The sequence below is a fragment of the Neomonachus schauinslandi genome, chromosome 5, assembly GCF_002201575.2.
Source record: "Neomonachus schauinslandi chromosome 5, ASM220157v2, whole genome shotgun sequence".
Taxonomy (NCBI): domain Eukaryota; kingdom Metazoa; phylum Chordata; class Mammalia; order Carnivora; family Phocidae; genus Neomonachus; species Neomonachus schauinslandi.
In genome coordinates, this window is record NC_058407.1 from 99,334,503 (window position 1) to 99,354,522 (window position 20,020).

General features: G+C 47.7%; 1 protein-coding gene across 2 annotated transcripts in view; it reads right to left on the minus strand.

Moving 5' to 3' along the window:
- Positions 1-654: 654 nt before the first annotated feature.
- The window catches only part of PRMT8 (protein arginine methyltransferase 8), a 90,978-nt gene continuing 71,612 nt past the window's right edge, over positions 655-20,020 (minus strand). For both annotated transcript variants that reach the window (XM_044914962.1, XM_044914961.1), the window contains 4 exons: positions 15,773-15,888; positions 9,841-9,991; positions 1,509-1,630; positions 655-738 (listed from right to left, as the gene is read on the minus strand). In XM_044914962.1, coding sequence (XP_044770897.1) covers positions 655-738; positions 1,509-1,630; positions 9,841-9,991; positions 15,773-15,888 — 473 coding nt within the window. The remainder of the gene's footprint in view (positions 739-1,508; positions 1,631-9,840; positions 9,992-15,772; positions 15,889-20,020) is intronic.

Here is a 20,020-nt window from a genome sequence, read left to right on the forward strand (position 1 = left end):
CGAAAGCAACAGAATCTCCTCTCAGAGTAATATATATTCTACACACACACGCGCACGCACGCACACACACACATACACACACGCACACACACACACCCTGAATGAACACAGAAATACACCCACGTGGTTGTATATGCATTCATATACAGGTGTTGTGGGTAAAGAAACTAATGGATCCGCTGGAGGCGCGCACACACGCACGCACGCACGCACGCACACGGCACCACGCAGACGGGTAATCTGGCTTATGCTATCAAAGACACTATGTCTCCAGGTTCTAGTGAAGCAATCTGTCCTAGATGCCTGCAGCATGCAAAACTTGAAAGTTCCGGAGATTCACAGTTAAGGAGGACAATGGGTATACGTGTGTACTTTTCCATCCTCGGGGCCCCAGCCACCACACTGGAGATTGCTCTTTGTCTGCGACAACAAAGCCTCGGTGAAGGGCTCCCAGAGCCGAGCTGGGGAGCTGGAGGCTCTCTGTCCTAGTGGCAGGGCCCACAGGAGCCCTGGTGAGTTCACCAATCTTCAAGGCAGAATTTAAAACTCTGGTTTTCAAGTGTATAGTCCTGCAAACGGTATTCCTTGTTACAGAGCCGCAGATCGAGGGAAGAGTTTCTCTTCTTGCTCGCTCGCTGCAGCTTCCCACGTGTGCTAACGCATTTTGTAGTCGTTAGATACAGATGTTTCACACAGCTGTCCTTTAAAATCCAAATCTACTGTGAAATCGAGGTCTCGCTGCAAAAGAGGAACGAAGGGTCCCAGCATTAGTGTGGGAGTGAGCGAGTCGAGCGCCTCCCACTCCTGCGGGCAGGGGGGTGGGCAACTACCGTTTCTAAGGTTTTCTAGCTAAGGGGTTCCCACGAACAGCCCTCGGGAATCTATTCTGGTGTCTCATTATCCTCACAGGAAGTGCTTTGATTTTGAACCTAAACCCTTCCTGTTATAACATAGAAATGTTCCCACTGATTTCATCCTGAGAGAAAACAGAGTGGGGTGGTTGAGTCTTGTGTGGCACAACCCTCAAAGCATTCTCTAGACTCTTTCAACACACATGCTTGCACCTGGGGCTACTCAAAAAGAATCACATGATCCCCAAGCCACCAGGGCCACTGAAGAAATGTGAACCAAACATCTTCCAGGCCACCAGAAACTGTTATTTCCTGGCTTGGCTTGTTCTAAATGATCTGAAACCCATGGCAACAGCCTCTGTGCTCAAAGCCCCCTGGGTGAAGAACTGGAAGCTGTTCAAGGCTGAAAGTCCAGAGCGGGGCCTTGAGAAAAATCTATCATCTTTGAGTGTTAAGGGGCCACGGCTGGAGGCCTTCAATGACACCTGTCAGATCCAAACCAGGCTTTCTACTGCCCCTCCCCCAATACCTTGTCTGGTTGTGCACAAGACACTCGGGCACCTGGGCAAGGGGGTCCTGGCAGCTGCAGGGAGCCAGCTCAATGGGTCCCTTCCTCTCTCTGACCCTGGCCCAGACAGAGACTTCCTCAGCACTCACCACGTTTTTGGCATTTGGCTTCATGGATATGGTCCCATAGATTTCTTCCCCCCTCCGGACAGTGAGGTAATCTTCCAAGTAGAAGACAGTCTGCTTCCAGTGGGTGTAGGGGGCATCGGGGGCTGAGGGGAGAAGAATAGGGGAGGTAGGAAGGAAGGATCAGAGAAGATATCTCCAGAAGGTCTGAGGCTGAGACCCTGCCTAGAAGTTGCTGGGCTTCTTCTGGGATTCACTGAACCAATACCCAGCACTCTTGCAGGGTCAGTGCCCAGCCCCTATAGCCTGCCGCCAAGCCCCAGAAATCCTCACTCGGCCCCAGTGCTCCTCCTTCCATCAAATTCCCATCTCCTCGGGGCTGCTGATCTTCCAGGGAATCAGAAGAGAAAGATGCTGGTATTACCAGTTCATTCCAAGGGGTGGGATGAATACCCTCTCACCAACTAAACTCATTAACGCAAATGAAACTCAAAATGCTACTGTTTGTAATCAGTTCAACAGAGGGAAGACATTCAGACAGTGTAAGGGGGAGATTTGTAGAGTAGGCCATCCTGGCTCTCCTTAAATGACATTATGTATGCAAATTCCAGAGCTAAACTAGTGTCCCACTGACACCCCCATCCTACACATAGCTTTCCTTGCCATTTCTCTGCCCTAGAACCAAACCTAGTACCCTTGGCCCAAGCCTGCTGTGGGGTTTCAGCGGTGTCCTCCTAACTGGATCAAAAAGAAATGAGGGATGGGGTGCCTGGGTGGCTCAGTCGGTTAAGTGTTCAGCTATTGATTTTGGCTCAGATTATGATCTCGGGGTCCTGAGATCGAGCCCCACATCAGGCTCCGCGCTCTGCAGGGAGTCTGCTTGAGATTCTCTCCCTCCTTCTCCCTCTGCCCCTCCCCCCTCAAATAAATAAATAAATCTTTAAAAAAAGAAATGGGGCATAATTCTCATCCCACAGACCCACCACTGGTCTACAGTGCACTCCTGCAGGATCCAGAGCTGCACTGATGCTGGCGCCTCCCCTGTATTTGCCATTAAATCCCAACCAGCCTCTCTCGACACACTGCATGCTCAAAAGCCAAAGGAGGGGTCCTGCTTATGGGCCATCTTCCTCAGCACCAGCTGTCTTTGGCATACTCTTCCCTCCCTGTCCAGCAAGCTCTCCCTTCCTCATCCGTCAAGGTCACTTCCTCTGGGAAGCCTTGCCTGACGGCCCACCCTGGGCTTATGCTACCACAATGTCTATCACACTATGGCATAAAGGCCTTCGTCTTTTTTCAGCTGTTTGTTCCTCCATAGGATTGCAACTTCCATGAGGACAGGTGCCCTGCCAGGCTTATTGACTGTGACGTCCTTGGTGCCTACCACCACACTTGCTAGATCTGTAAGAGCTGAATAAATGAGCTATGGCAAAAACCCAAAGAGCAGACACTTCGTTATGCTTCAGGGTACCCACAGATGTTCAATTACAGTGGAGGCTTTGAAAACTGTAGGTAGTAGAAGAAGCCATTATAGTAAGTTCCTCTTGGCCCTTTAGGATCTTACCTTCCACCACCTGGATGTAGGACTCCTTAATACTGATTTTCTCTTTGCTTAGGACCAGAGCTAAAGATGAGAAGACTTGGGAGAATATAAGAAGTGCCTTTCAAATACTTCAAAAGCTGTCATATGGAAAGACTTACATGTGGGGTTATATATGGCGTTGGAAACAGAACAAAGGCTAGTCACTGGGAATTACTAGAAGGCAGATTTTTAATTCATCAGGAAAAATCAGGACTGTTCTGCAATCGTCTGAGCTACCTGAGATCCAGCCTTGAGGTGTTCCTACAACAACCACTAACGGGATTTATCATGCGCTGAGCCAGACCAGGTAACCCCTAAGATCTTACAAACCCCAAGACCTATTTAAATGGTAGTGAAGGGTCTGTCTTTCTTCGCCCTTTGCAATGAACTGGCTTGATCAAAGGTCAGTGGTTTGGTTAAAGACTCGTGTAGCCTTCAATGTGTGCATTTAGGAGATCAACACAAACTCAAAGTTATGGTGGGGGAAAAGCAGCCTGAGCACTTGGAAAAGATCAAAGGAGGGTCATGAATGTGCAGTCTGTGCCTCTCAGATCCTAGATTCCCAAACACATCCAGCCTTCATGGCCTCTAAGGCATACTGCTGTCTACGGACAAAGTCCACCTGTCCCAGCACCTTCCCCGCCAACTATATCTAAATAAATTGTCAAAAGATAGTCTCTGGTGTGTGCAGAGAATGGCAGCGTATGACTGAAAGCACTCTCGCCCCCACTTCCTCCTACACCAGTCAGACAGGTGTCTCTCTCTCCTGTTCTTAAAGACCTTCAGGCAAGGAGATTCAAGCAGCTTCCTTCTGTCACCTAATCAGATGCCTTAAGAGAGTCCCAGAGATTTTGCTGGCTCAGGGTTGGCAGCCATCAAGCCTAGGTGTGTCTGATGGTTGTCCAAAATATATGCCAGCCTTGTGTTGGAGGAAAGTGATTTTTTTCCCCTTGCCATCAACATCAAAAGTTTGAGAACCTCCCCAAACATTTCATTTCTGTGATGGGTCCATTAGCTGTGGACTAATTATCTAAACCAGCTTTCACAATACTAATACTCTGTCGGGGTGTCCAGGAGAAACTGATTAAAATTCAGATGTCTCGACTCTACTCCTGGAGACTTGAATTCAGTCATTCTGGGGGACGTGAAGGGGGCATACTTGCCAAGACTTAAAAATCTCCCCCCAGATGTTGTAGACATACAGCATGGCTGAAATCACTGTGCAAACCCACTCTTTTGCATCTAATAACATCTCCAGATGGGCAAGAGTGGAAAGGACATTAAATAGGCAACAACAGGCCCAGTTTCCTGCTTCCACATTGCCATGTGTTTGCACTATGACCCTGGGGCTCATTTGCTATATCTGCAGAATGTGGGGCGTGATATTGATCTCCCCGGGTACTTTGAGGATTAGATGGGATGACAAGGGGGAAAGGGTATACTAAGGGTGACCAAATATCCTGCTGTGCCCAAGACAACTCCAGGTTACTTGTCTTTGTGGCACAACTATGAATAGCTCTCCCTTTCACTATCAGAAGTGTCCTTAATTGGAAGATAAATTATATAGTCACCCTATGACAGACACATTAGGCCAATGTGAGGGTATCACTAAGCCATTATAATATAAGTCCCATATAATCACTATGGGAAGTGGTATATATAATTTTATTTATCCATAATCTATGGTTCTGACCTGCAAAGATGTGCTGCCTCACTCTAGCAGTGTAGAATGTCCTGGGGAAGCATCTAGAAAGGTGCTAGGTTGCAAGGGTGAGTACACAACACAGGGCTGTGGATGACATCTAGAGTTCTCATCAGGGAATAAGTCTTTCCCTCCCTTCCCTGCCCCAACTATAACCTTCAAGATCATGTATGTGACTTTCAGCTTTCCCTGTTATGAAGATATCTTTATACTCTTAATATCCTGACCCCATACGCCAACCTCTCCTTTTCTCCCTCCCTTTCCCAGTCTCTCTGGGCTCTGGATTATGGACAGCTTTTGTTCTATATTTTAAGTGAGTGTGACCAGTACTGCCCCCAGCATGCATTCCTCCATTCAACAGACATCAATTCAGGATGCCTATCATGTGCCAGTTACGGTTCTAAATTTGGGAAACAGCAACCTGTACAGCCTTGCCTCCCTTCACATCCTGCAGCCTCAGCAAGAAGACACTCAGATCGCTGGGTCATCCTCCTGACCAAGGACAGGGGTGCAGAGCTCAGGGGGCTGTGGGAACGAACGGCAAGGGCCCCTCACAAGAAGATTTTTCCTGGTGCTTTCAGAAAGGGAGTGGAATCCTGCTCCCTGTTTCACTTCCCAGTGTCTAAGTGGCTGGTAGCTTTTCCTGAAATTTAGCACTTTTTCTGGCTATCAATTTGCAATTATATTCCCCCGGGGGGTCAGAAGCTTTTTAGAGAATGAAAGATTATGCACCAAGAAGTTTCTTTGACCTGCTACAATGACTCATTGTCACGGGATGGCAAAGCGGGAAGGGGCTGCTAGGCATCTCGGTCTGACCACATCATCTCACAAATAACAAGCCAGAGTCCCAGAAAGTAAACTACTCAAAGCCCATCTCCTATGTATGGCCACCCTACCTGGCTGACTCCTGGAAAAACGAAGACTCCAACCCAGGCCTGCTTCTACTCAAGCAACTGCCCCTCCACGCACTCCAGCTGCCCCAAGGGTCCCAGTTCCCATTTCCTGCCCCCACCCACTGAGGATGTGGCCAAGGTGTGGGGCAGCCATGCCCGCTGGCTGGCACAGCCTGGAACCCTGGGCTCCTGTGCTCATTTTCAACAGCTTCTGCCTGGAGCTGCAGAGAGGAGACTCGAGAGCCATTAACAGGGACTGTCTTCAAGCTGCATGCTACGTGGTGTGCTTTCGAGTGGGCCCCCCAGAGCTAGCTGTGGCTGGGCTGAGACAGAAAGCTTGGCGGATAATCGATGGGAAGGGGCCACATACAACAGGCTACACTCTGCATGAAGTTCGAAAATAGCTGAGACCAAACAATACAGTGTTCTGACATACACATAGATGTGATCAAACTTTTTAAAAATAGCAAGGGGATAAAGAACACAAAATCATTTGGAATAATGTTCATCTAGAGGCAATATGGGGGGGGTGTGATGAGATGGGGTGGAGCATCTGTTTAATTATGTGATGAGCTCACAGGGATTAATTATGTGACTGTGAATTAATTTACTTATTAATTATAAATAGTATCATTATAGCCACTAATGTATTTCTGGTTAACACTCATATTCTAATTAGTAATAGTTTATTTCTTGATATTAAATAATACATTTACATTCTAATAACAATAATACATTTCTTTCCAGTTACTATTGCGTTCTAGTTAATAATACTTTATTTACATTACTGAGTTAGTGGTGAGTTCACAGGTGTTCATTATATTAATAAATAAACAAGCAGAAAGTGAACCGTGCCTGACCCAATGATGTCATGAACCAGGAATTAGGATTAATCTAATTCTGTGCATCTGAAGTCCTTAAAAACAAAAAGTAAATACTCTTTTCTAGGCGGTCAGACTACAGAGGGTCTGAAAAGCCCACTGCCAAACCCACACTACCTGGTAGCAAAATCCCCAGTGGACATTCCACAGGTGGCTGAAGAATCGGCTAAACAAATTATTTCCCCTGATCTCTAAACATATGGGGATGCTGCATCAAGAGGGACCTACGTCAGACAGAAGACCTAGGCTTTGATAAGAAAAGAGGGCATATCGTAGTAGGGAGATGGAATTATCTTTCCAGAAAGGCATCAACAGGAGCCAAATTCACAAGCATCTTGTTCAAGCCGTCCTGCACAGGGGCAGTGGTTCTCAGACTGATTTGTGTATCACAATCACCTGGAGGGCCACACCCCCGAGTTTCTGATTCAGAAGGTCGGGGGTAAGTCTTGAGGATTTGCATTTCTAGCAAGTTCCCACGTGATGCTGAAGCTGCTGGCCACAGACCACACTTTGAGAAGGGAAACGGAAGACTGCAAGACCTCTGGGTGACCTTTGAGACCTGAGTTTCCGGGGTTCTGTGCAAAGAGGAGGCAACATAACACCATAGTTGCAAAAAGACAGACGAGTGAGCTCGGACCTTGATCTAGACCCACGGTATTTGAGCCTATGAAACACAGTCCTTGTCATTTCTCTCATAGGGACTTGTGAGGAACTACAGTGGGGTTGTGACCACAGAATAGGAAGAAACTGCACCAGTGGGTTGGAGACTTGAATGCTGAGAGCAAACCCTCACCATCCCTCAAGCAGGCTCCTGCTCAGCCCTCCCGCAGCTGCCTTACCCCCTACTGTGAGGCTGAGTCTCACCCATCCTTCAAGGTCCAGGTAAAACCTCCCTTCCCCTCCAGGCTATTCCTGACCATCAGGAAGACAATCTCACCTGCTGCCCCACTAAGGAAGGTAGTAGCTGAAAATGACCCCAGTTGGGGGGGGGTCTCTTGTTTTCCCCAAGACAAGGGGCACCAGCACTGGCCTGGATGATGGAGACCAGAAGATTGTGGTCTTGTTGGTCAGGAGACACCAGTTCTGGAAAAAGCCCTCTGGGAGGGGTTGGATAAATCTCTTGCCCCCCCTGTCCACAGGTAAAAGAGGATCATTGTCACCAAGGCTCAGGAAGTGAATGATCATATCCTCAGATTCTGGTAGAACACATTGACCCCTGCCACATGCACGCTCACTCGCCCCCGACAACGTGCTCCCACTTCCCAGGAGGACTTCACAGGCATGATCAATATGAACATGTTCCCAAGGGCAGGACTTGGATCTTGATATACTCCCTGGACGGAGATTTGTTTAGAACCTACTGCGAGCCAAGCCTACTGCAGACACCAGCAGGGCAGAGATTCATGAGATGTGACCCCAGCCCATGGGGAGACAGAATTGCATAAAAAGAGTGAAAATATTGAATAAACAATGGTACATTTGGCACTGGAATCCTGTGTAGTTGTTTCAAAAAAAAAAAAATACACTAGCTACGTCTGTGAGTCTGTGGAAGGCTCTCCAAGGTATATTGTTAAATAAAGACAAGGTGTCAGAGGGCAGCGTGTTTAGTATGAGCTATCCGGTGTTTTAAAAAAGGTGTAGTTTGGATGTGGTACTGTGGTTACATAAGATGCCACCAATGGGCGAGCTAGGTAAAGGGTTCACAGAGCTCTATGTTCTATTTTTGCAACTTTATATGAGAAGTATTTCAAATAAAAAGCGATGTGCTTCTGTACCATTGAAATGTTTGGGAAGGATACAAAAGAAATCATTAACATATGTCTCTGAGGCACAAGGCTGGGATGCAATAGAAAGAGGACTTCTTCCTTGACTTTTTATACCCCCCTTTTTTTTTACATCACCATGACTGACTGACTAACATAAGCACAGGATATTAGGGAGCTCCAAGAAGGATGCCTAACCTTGACCAGGAGTGAAGGAGGGCATCAAGTAATAACTGAGGTGAGAGATGAGGCCTGTGCTGGAGTTGGCCAGGTGAGGGGCGGGGATGGGGGAGGTGTTTGGGGCTGAATTGTGTCCCCCATAATTCATGGAGGGAGGGTCTGGAGCTGAGGCCCTAAGCCCCTGTCCCTCGGAATATGACTGTATTTGGAGATAGGACCTTTAAAGAGGCCTTTAAAATAACGCCTTTGGGTAGGCCCTAATCCAGTGTGGCTGGTGTCCTTCTAGAAAGAGGAGATTAGGGTACACACAGAGATACCAGGAGCACACATACACAGAGGAAAGTCCACGTGAGGACACAGAGAGCAGGAGGCCACCTGCAAACCAAGGAGAGAGCCTCAGGAGAAACCAAACCTGCCGACACCTTGATCTTCCAGAACTATGAAAAATAAATTTCTGTAGTTTAAGCCACCGGCCTGTAGTACTTTGTTATAGCAGCCCTAGCAGACAAATATGGGAGGAAGGAGATGACAAGAGTCTCTGACAAAAGACCCTCCTGTCCCCATGGTGCACCTGGATGAACAAGGGGTTGGCGTGTGCAGAGACAATGGCCTAGAGACTTAAGAAGCCTTGCTAAGTTCCGGGACTGCAAGGTGTTCGGTGTGACTAGGCTGTGTGTGCAGTGAAGGGACAAGGGAAGAGGGCAAAGCAAAGGAGGGGCAGTAAGAAGCGAGGTGACAGAAGTGAGCTAGGGCCGGGTCATGGAACCCCCATTTACCAGGCTAAGAAATTTGGGGTCATCTGCTGCAGGAAATGAGACACTTCTGAAGCCGGGCAGGGAGGGAGTTTTGTTGTGCTTCTAGAACAGGTGGGCTTTGGGGCACAGTGTCAGGAACTTAATGAAGGAAGGATTGGGGTGGAAGCAACAAAGAAAGGAAGGAGACAGAGAGACATAGGCTGCAGCCTACTGAGAGACCCGTTGAATCCTGTGGTAGGGCAAGGCAGTGAAGATAGGGAAACCTTACTCTATATCCTTACCGCTCGCACGGAATATGCTCAGTAAATGTTCAAAGAACAAATGTGCCTTTCAAATGGGGCCGCCCCCCTCTGCCTCTCCCTGCCCAACACACACTCTCAGCTCTGGTCTTACCATACCTATTTTCATCTACCTTCTCCTTTGGCAGCCAAAAGCGTGCTGGAGAAGGCTTATAAGATGCCAAGCAAGGGCCCCTGCCTGGCTCATGCCCCAGGTCCTGCCCCCAAGAAGAGGCCAACCCCGGTCACTTCTGCAAAGCATCAACATGGAGGGTCTCAACATGGAGGGAGGGTCTGGAGTGAGTGCCCACCAAAGGCTCACCTGTGGAAAACCCCATTTTCTTGTGGCACTTGGTAAATTCAATATTAAAATAGGTGACCAGGGCGTGGATGTAGTCATTTCTCTGTATCTGCAGGCAGAAGGCAGATGTGAACGACAGCTCTTCCGTCTTCACCGTATAAATGTCCACTTCCTGTGGCCCAGAAGAAAGAGAATGCCAACACTTAGTGCCTCCACCAGGTCTGGGTCCTGGTCAGCAGCTTCCTTCCCGTGGAAGACCACCAACAGTAGACTCTCTGGGGGTGTCATTACTCTCGGGGTGGCTCCCCAGCCTGCCCACCGCCCTCCCAGGGACCTCCTCCATCCTTTCTAGGGTGGGGTAAGCTCAGGTAATGGTGCAAACACATTTGAATCAGAATGTGTGGGGAACAGAATTAGGAAGGTCAATCTTCTGGGGATGGGGGCTTATGGGGGAGGGGGAGGAGAGGGGAGAGGAGGATTAATGAGACAGAGCTTTCCTGAATCTAACAGAGCAGCCTCAAAGCAGTCCCCCTCAGCATTGCTCCCTTCATCTAGTGGTTCTCAAAGTGTAGTCCCAAATGATAGGCATTAGCATCACCTGGGTGCAAATTCTGAGTGGGTGGGGTAGGGACGGCATCTCAGACCTATGGAATCAAAACAGCAATCTGTGCTTTATCAAGCCCTCCCCTTGATTTGGGTGAACCAGATTAGTCATTTCCCAATTTTTTGATATTCAAGTTTCCAGCAATAGGAGACACTAAGTATTATCTCAGGAGTGAGGACCTGAGCCCACCCACAGTCACAGACTGGACCAAGGGAAGTTCTGCTGACCATCTACACCAAGCCTGGATGAAAGAAAGAAAAGGCGGGGGAGAGAGACAGAGGAAGGAAGGAAGGAAGGAGGGAAGGAAGGAAGGAAGGAAGGAGGGAAAGAAGGAAGGAAGGAAGGAAGGAAGGAAGGAAGGAAGGAAGGAAGGAAGGAAGGAAGGAAGGGAGGGGGGAAGGAGGGAGGGAGGGAGGGAAAGAAAGAAGGAAAGGAAGGAAGGAAGGGAGGGAGGGAAGGAGGGAGGGAGGGAGGGAAAGAAAGAAAGGAAGGAATGAAGGAACGAAGGAAGGAAGGAAAGAAGGAAGAAAGGGAGAGGGAAAGGGGAGGGAGAGGAAGGGAAAAAAGAGAAAGGAAGAAAGAAAAAAGGGGAGAAATAAGAGGTAAGAATTTTTCAGTTCTGGCTGGGGAACGGAGAACACAAAGAACTAATAATTCTAACAATTTCAGTTGGGAAGTGGCTGAAAATCAATGTTGCGTGGGGAGCAAGTATAATGAAAGACAGTTTGCAATGTGCAACATGTTCTTTTCTGTGTGGAGGATGCTGACCTACTGTTTCCTGGCCCCGATGAGACAGGGCAAACCTCCCAAGAGCCCTAGAGGCATCCGGACAGTTTTCAGTGAGGTTTAAGGAAGCTTCCCATTGTTGGGGTTGTGTAGCAAGGACCTCTGTCTGAAGACTCTGTAAGAGCCAGACAGATACCCGTGTGCCTGGACTGGTTCCAAGGGGCTCTCCTGAGACCCGGATGATGGAAGATATTGGAGAAAATTAGGAGAGGGGTCTCAGGGTGGGGAAACAAGAGCAGGGAAGACACAGAATAATGTAACAGAAATGGCTTTTATCTCTACATATTTCTAGAATAAATAAAGGAAAAGAAGACGCAAAGCATCCCGGGGCCTTGAAAGAGAAGTCCTGTTTCCAGGGGGTGGACAGAGGAAGAGGTTTGGTCAAGGAGGCAAGTCAGATCAGAGCCCTATTGTGGTCTGTGGTGTATAGCCCTTGTATCCCCTGGGGGAAGCTGAAGCTCTGACCTATTAGTTGGGAAGAGGGTGGGATTGCAGATTTAGGGGAATGGGGAGCCCCTTGGTGATGTCACCTCAATGCAAGTTTTGTTGTGCTTCTAGAACCAAGGATGAGGAACAAGAATCAGTAGAATGGGAAGCCATGGGTCAGGCATGCAGAATTTGACGGGATTAGAAAGCCATCAATGCAAGAGCCCTTTTGGTAGCATCCCTAGGAAGTCGTCATCGGGTGCTTGCTAGGACACCTTCGTGGGTGATGTATTCAGTACCTGTCAGGCAGCTGATTCCATTTCCTGACATCTCCAATGGACGGGTCCCTCTTCAAAACGAGTGAGGAGAGTACACACCCGTCTCTGTAACTTCCACCCATGGTATAAGCCAAATGCCTATTCCCGCTCATATGGGCCCCCTAAACCTTTTCTTCTCCAACATAAACTGTGTCTGGTTTTTCATTCACTTCTCATAAGTCATGATTTCTTACTCTGTCACCCTCCTTGTTTGGGACCTACTTCTAGCAGCCTCTGGTCTCAAAGAGCACACTGCTGGCTCAGACGCACTCGGTTGGCCAAGCCCTCTCCCTCCACCGCATCCTGCTCATGCTCCTTTTTGCTTTTGTCCTGGAAACTGAGTGTAGGATCCTCCATTATATGTCATCCTGCTAAGTTTGATCCATGGCTCCTTTTTAAAGCCAGCGCCTGTCAGCCTACATGACATTCATTAGCCCTCCGGCCACATGCTGCCCAAGGTTCCTTCCAGCTCCACAACTCAGAGCAAGATGTGGTTAACTGTATTTTTGTTAATGGCATCAGCACAGTCCACCAGGCTCACGGTGCCTATACTTACTGACTACCATTTGCTTCTTAGCCAGGGCCAGACGGCCAGGCTCCAGACTCTTTCCAAGGTCCTTGTTATCTTTTTCTCTCGGTCCCTCTGCCTCCAGCCTCACCTGGTCTTTCCACCGTACTTCTGGCTATCTCAGCAGCCTGGCCCCCTCGTTGGACAGGATCTCAGCACAGAGGCTGCCCATTATGGGTCTGTGTACCCTCGCTGTGTAACCTAGCACCTGCCAGCCCTCAGTCTTCTCCTTACTGGCCTCCACACTCGACAGTGTTCCTGCCCCCAGCCCCAGGCCTCTTCTCCAAACCAAGCCCCTAATCCCTCAGATCCATTCAGACTGTACTGCTCTCTGAATCCGAAACCTTCCATCACTCTGTATCGCTTACCTAAAGAGAGTGGCCCTCTTGGCCTGAACACAGACAGTGAGCTCCAAAGGTAGGCTCCGGGACACATCTGGACATGGCTGCTTTCTCTAGTCACCCGCCTCACTTCTTCACGACATTCAGGGCGCGCATGTGCACGCACACACACACTCCATCCCTCCTTCATAGGGTCCTGCTCTCAGATGTACATCAACCACTCTCAGCTATCGACTCCCCTTTTAGCTGATAGTGTTCGCTAAGTCCTACAGATATTTGCATCTTAATAGGGGCCTCTGAAGGAACAAAAGTTTTCGAGACAGAAGTGATGAAGCTATACATTAAAATGGTGACAATGGAGGGGCGCCCGGCTGGCTCAGTCCATAGAGCATGTGACTCTTGATCTTGGGGTTGTGAGTTGGGCATAGAGCTCACTAAAATAAAATAAAATAAAATAAAATAAAATAAAATAAAATAAAATAAAATAAAATAAAATAAAATAAAATGGTGACAATAGAGGCAGTTGGTCTTTTGGAATGAGGGCTGGGCCATCTGTGAAGGTGGCCAGCTATGACTAGGCTTTGGAGACTCAGAGGCCCTCAGGGCTCAGGTCCACCCTCCTGTCAGACCCAAAGGCTACAGAGCCAAACCCGTTACCTGGCTCCCTAGAGCCCTGAGCCCTGTGGTGGAAGGTTTCTGTATTCCTTCTGCAGCAGCATCTCTGACACCACAGGGGGTCCCCCTGACTAGGCCTCAGGGAACCCCCGTGAAGCGGAGGGCTCTGGAGGCCTCAATACTCAGAAGAACCCCAGGTCTCTGTTATCCCCAGCACTAAATAACGTTACAAATGGATGTCTCAGAGCAGAAGACTGGTCAAAACAGAGTCTTAATTATAATAAGTGTCACACTCTGCAACGTTAATAGCGATGAAAGTAGCAATTAAGTGTGTGAAGAAGGGCAAGTGTTTTCCCAGCAGGCTTGGCAAAATGTTGCTTAGCACACTGGTGAGCAAGCTGATGGAGGGGCTCTCCTGGTTGCAGAAGCATGCACAGGCAGCCCTTACCCTTCTCGGGGAAGAGAGGAAGAAGGGTTGCGGGCACAGGGAGGGGGCAGGACTTCAGCCCCAAGGAGTTTACAGGAGTGTGTGATGCGTGCCCTTCTGCACCCCATTCCCTGAGTTCAGTTGTTTTGCCCCTGGCTGCACTCAGGTATAACCAAGGGGAAGACCCTTGCTGGGAGTGGGGGGAAGAAGGCGGGAGGCCAGGGTGGCCTGGGGGCGGGGGTGGGGTGCGGGGAGGAGAAGCAGGCCAGTCCACCACGTGACCTGCAGTAGACCTATGGAAGCACAGTGGCCACACCTACCGTCAAAGGCGGAAAAGGTGGAAATTGACCTGGGGCCCCAGCACATTGAAGGAGTTGTACCTTCAAGCCAAGGCCATGACACACAGGTGCCTGACGGTTCCATATAGCTGCCACATGTCATTTAGGCAAATTCAGTTGCACCAGTTTGGGAGTATACTTTCCTGCTTTTGTTTGGGGCAGGGAGAGGCTTCAGGGACCGAGGGGCCGATAGGAAAAAACTAAAAGGACACGTTTGTTTGCAGTTGAGCCTGCCTGGACTTGGGATGGGCCGAGTTAAGAAGTAGTGAGAACCCCATCAACAGAGAGCCCAAGACTTAGATTTCCAGCCACATCTCTTAGGCGGGATGTTACAAGGAAGCAGCAGCTGATGAGACTTATCTGTGTATTTGCCCTCGGAGGTCCCTTCTAAATGCTACAATGACACTATGGACCAAGAGTTGTGTTTCTTCTTAGGAAGACTGTGCCCAGGGACAAGGGACAGTTGTGAACCTAGCAAAGCCATGGTATATATCAGAACTTCAGAAATCTCTCCTCATCCCCAGTGGCCCTGGACTCTTCCCCTTTATCCCCTGAAAATGCTGCCGGTCTCCAGCCCAATACTCCTGGCAAAGAAGTGACACATACAGGACCAGAGCCGGCAAGTATGTTTTAGTAAGATGAGGGCTACGTGCGCCAATGAATACTTACAGAATGAACCCAGATTTTTAAATTAAAAAGTTAGCTTCAACCATATGAAAGTGATGTCTTTCTAGATTTAAAAAAACCAAATATCAGTAGTTTATATGGTTCAACATAATATATTAGTGTCTGTAAATGCAAATTCTCAGGAAAGGGCTGGAAAGATCAATCCAACATGTGAACAGTATTACCTCCAGGAAAAGTGTGGGGTTGAAAGGGAGGGGAGGTCAAGGGGAGCTTTTGTTTTCACTCTCTCAAATTTGCTACGTTTGAATATTTAATAATAAGAATACACTAAGGATCGGTGTGCCGAGGATACTGACCAGCTGTTCTTCATTTGCACCGAAGAAAGTCTTGTCAGGAAAGTTGTTAGAGCATATGTACAAACAAGACCACTCGGGAAGGGGGTTGAGTAGCTCTGTCTGGCCAGGTCAGATGTGTGCTTGGAGGTGGGAGTATAAATGCCGATTACACAGCAGATTGAGGTATTGGATTGCTTCCCTAAGAGGGCCATCCACCTTGGAATGGAAGAGCTTCCCCAAACCTGAGCATACCCTCCTGCCTCTCTGCTGATGCCCCCTCCCCCATACCCTTCCCTTTGCACCACCGAGGGATGTGAACTGACTCCCTCCCCTCAGCTGTGCCACTGTGGAGTCCAGGGGCTCTCTCTGTGACTCTGCTTAGTATGAGCATCTTCTTTTGACTGGCGGTCACCTTAGGTTGCCAAAGGCTCTGGCCAAGGTGGCCTTGCTTTGCCAGGCCGGGGCAGTGCAGGAGCTGAATATTGCTTTTACTCCAGGCCCACAGGTTTCCAGGGTGGCACAGCTGGGTTGCCAGCATGCTTGGGCCCCAGCAGAATGAGTCTGCAGACCTTTATTAAACAGGCATTGGTCACCACTTGCTTTGGGTCCACGATGTCCACCAGGGGCTCCTTCATGGCAACATCCCGGATACAGGTCATATCAAAGCCATAGACATTCTCCCACCCTGTGAAAACAGAGCGAGACATGAGGGCCAGCAGCAGGACCCCCGGAAGTCTTCCCAGCCCTCCTGAGGACTAGAGCACAGCATGCCCAAGAGGGGGAGGGGCATACCATGTTCCCCTGCAATCAGAATAGAAGAATCACTCATCTGGGTGAAGAGCTTTGCAGAACATACAGATCGCACTTGATGGTAGGAAAACTAAAGCTCAGAGAGGCTGAAAAACTTCTCTAAGGTCACACGCCAGAATGCCACAGGGTCAAGACTAGAATCCAGATTGCCTGACTCTTCCTGTATCCACTTTCCTGTCCCTCTATCTGAGCCAGCAGAGTCTCCTACAAACTCTTATCTGGCACCCACATTTCTATCTTGATGCCTTTGCTCAAGCTGTCCTGCACACTTAGAAGACCCACCTCTCTCCCTTCTCCTGTCCCCGCCCACTGAATCTTTAACAAAGCAGGGAGAAACATGGGCTCTTAAAATTATATAGACTAGTTTGAATCCCAGCACCACCACTTACTGGCCAGGCCCTTGTGCTAATTCCCTAACATCTCTGAACCTCTGTTTTTTCAACTGCAAAACGAGGGGGGAGGGTGGGTCCGTGAGAGTCTTGGCCTTTCTCACATGCCATGATGCACTCACTAAGAATCCATCCCATAAGAAATACCCCCAGGTGGTGCACAACCATCCCAGTGGTGCTCATTGGCTCCTTGTGGCTGCTCATAAGATGCTTTGAGAGGGAGAAAGATGTAGGGTGCAAGGCTGGTGAGTAAATGAATGTACATCTGATGGCCCAAGACCATCCTTATATGGTGGCCATCATTGCTACCATTGACTGACCACCTAGCTGAAGCCAGACTCTTCATTTAATCTATCCAGCAACCTCCAGATATGTCTATTGACAGTCAAGGAAACAGGCTGGGAGAAGTTGGCATGTGGCCCACACACAATATATGGGCCAAGATCACACATCAAGGAGATGGTGGAACTAGGGCTCACTCCAGCTTGTCCCCTGACTCTTCAGCTGCACTGACCCAGCTGTGACAGCAACCAGGAATGCAATTTCCTCCCCCGTACTGTAGAGGGTGTGGCCTAAGCAGAAGCTTTAGTCACTGAGCAGCTGAATCTCATTTGTCTGTTTATGCAGATGGGTCTAGAAATGCATCGAAGGAGAGATGCTTTTCTCTAGAATCTTATGGGATTAAATTTCCTTTTAAAATGTGCATCAAACAAATGGTAGTTTCGGGAACTATGTTTCCGTATGTTTAGTAGAGGGGGTGTGTGAAGAGGAAGGTGGGAACAGTCAGTGAAAGCCGTGTGTTTCTTTGACTCCTTTCTAAGGCACACAAAGACCTTCCTCAGGGAGAAGAGGCAGAGAAAATAATCATCTCCCAGAGGGTGAGCACTTGTGAAATTCTGGCTTGAGGATAAGATGCCAGTCATATCCATTAAATCACATGAGGTTGGTGCCAAGTTCCTAGTTGAAGCCTACGTTTGGAGAAGTAAGCTGCTTGGTTGGCAATGGCTTCAGAGGAGTTGCCCTTCTAGAGTCTGGAAGCCCCCACATAAAACGTATACACTAAACAAAGTGCCTTCATTTTAAATCTTTCCTAAAGACACCTGCTGCCATGTTCCTGCTCCTTCCCATTCCCCGCCCTGCCTTAAGTTGAGGTTAAGGGTAAGTGTTGGGCAAAAACCCAAGAGTCCATGTGCGTGATGGTTAAAGGCCTGGGCTTTGGAGTTCAACTCTGGGTTCTGCCATTTATTTGCTGTGTAATATTAACAAAAATTTAGCTCTCGAAGAGTTGGTTTCTTCTTTAAAATAGAGATGATGGTGATAACCACAGCTACTCTGTTGGGTTGTCATGAGGATTAAATGTAGAGTGTGTAAGGGGATGCCTGGCACACAGAACTGCTGGTTCATAGTGATTGTTATCATGATGTGGTTTGAGCTCTGACTTTGTCACCATCTGAGCTGCGTGATCTTGGACATATCAATCCTCTTCTCTGGGCTTGTTTGTAAAGTGAGGAGTTTGGTTCAGTGGTTCTGTGCTCCAGAATCACCTGGGATGCTTCTAAAAATACAAATTCCTGGGCCCAAACCAGATCTGCTGAATCAGAATCTCCAGATTTGGGATCTGGGAAGCTGGAATTTTACAAATCTATGTAGGTAGGGGTGCCTGGGTGACTCAGTCAGTTAAGAGTCTGACTCTTGATTTCAGCTCAAGTCATGATCTCAGGGTCGTGAGATCAGCCCTGCATTGGGCTCTGCACTGAACAGGGAGTCTGCTTGAGATTCTCTCTCTCGTTCTCCCTCTGCCCCTCCCCCCACCACATGCACATGCTCTTTCTCACTCTCTCTCTCTCTCAAAAAAAAAATTCCTTTACAGTCAAGAAATGGTGAGTTGAATGTCTCTTGCTTTTGTGAAACCTTTTCTAACCATTCCCAACTATGAGACTACTTCTATATCCTCAACACCTATAGCCCAGCATCTAGTGCAATACAAGCGCACAGATAATGCTTTTTTAATTGGAACTCATTCCCAAATATTTAATGTTCTACACTGCCTTGCAATGCCCAGTATTTTAGTTACCTTTTCAGAGGTTAATTCATGTTTTTCTCCCCAGCTAGACTACCTTGCCTTCAGTTATTCAGGAGAAAGTTCACCCAGGACAATAAATTTGTTTTCTCTTCTTTCTGCTAACCATTTATCTCCCACTAGCTCCTTTAGCAGAAGTGGAGCAGGGATGGGAGACAACACTAATCAAACAGATTAATTTTTCGTTGCAACTCTATCTTGTTTATTGACTAAGTGAATGTGGGGTGAGGGCTATTGCTACCAGGAAATATTGTTATTAATTTTCTTATTTAAATTTAAACAATAACATCAGATGGACCTGTGAACTTTTGTTTATGGATTAAAAAACAAATTCTCAGAAAGGACAGCACTGAGGCACGATGAATGTAACTAAAGCAACAGCCAAAACGCAACCTATCATTATGACAGACTAGATTGACTCAAATCCCCACTTTAAAAGCCTGGCAGAGGAAAAGGCATACTCTTTTCTGGGCATAAATATTGTGCATCTGTCCCTACTGTTCTCTTACTGATATTGCCCAGCATTAAGAAAAATTACAAGATGAATGAAAAAGGAAAAAAAAAATGACCCATCATCAGAAGAAAATATAGTCAATAGAACCAGACTTAGAGACAGCCCAGATGTTGGAATTATCCAATAGAGACTTTAAAGTACCTATAATAAGAAGTTAAAGACTCCAATTGAAAAACATGCATGAACAGATCAGGAATTTCACTGGTGAGATGGAAACTATAAAAATGAGCCAATGGAAATGTTAGAAATGAAAATCACAATATCAGGGGTGAAGAATTCTTTCAATGTGCTTATTAAAAGAATGCATACATCAGAGGAAGTAATGAATAACTTCAGGATAGGTCAATAAAAATTATCCAAACTTAAATACAGAGAGAGAAAAAATATAGCACCCAAGATCCATAGGACAATATCAAACAGTATCTAACATATGTGTAATTGGAGTCCCTGAAGGAGAAGAGAAAGAGAATCAGGCAGGAAAAAATATTTGCAGAGATAATGGCTCTAAATTTTCCTGAATCAATGAAATCATCAACCCATAGATCCAAGAATGCTGTAGAACCCCAAGCAGGATAAATAGAAAGGAAAACACTTGTAGACACATCCGAGTCAACCTGATGAGTATCAAAATAAAGAGAAAATCTCAAAAGCAGTTGCAGAAAAAGAAATGTGAAGTACTGGAGAACCAACTTTATGTTTCATTGAAGAGAGCTGAAGCTACATCCTCCTTCCCCACCCTGGCCCCACAGTTTCAGTTTCTCCGCTAGGGCGGATGGGACTGCCTCCGAATGTGTTAGAGGGAAACAGAGCAAGTGCCACCAGGCGCTACTTACAGTTTCTCTTCTAGACAGAAGGGAAGGTGTTCACAATAGTTTCATACATTCTAGTCTCTCAGGCACAGAGGCAACTTCTTGTATAAAATAGGACAGAGGGGCACCTGGGTGGCTCAGTCGGTTAAGCGTCTGCCTTTGGCTCAGGTCATGATCCCAGTGTCCTGGCATCGAGCCCTGCATCGGGCTCCCTG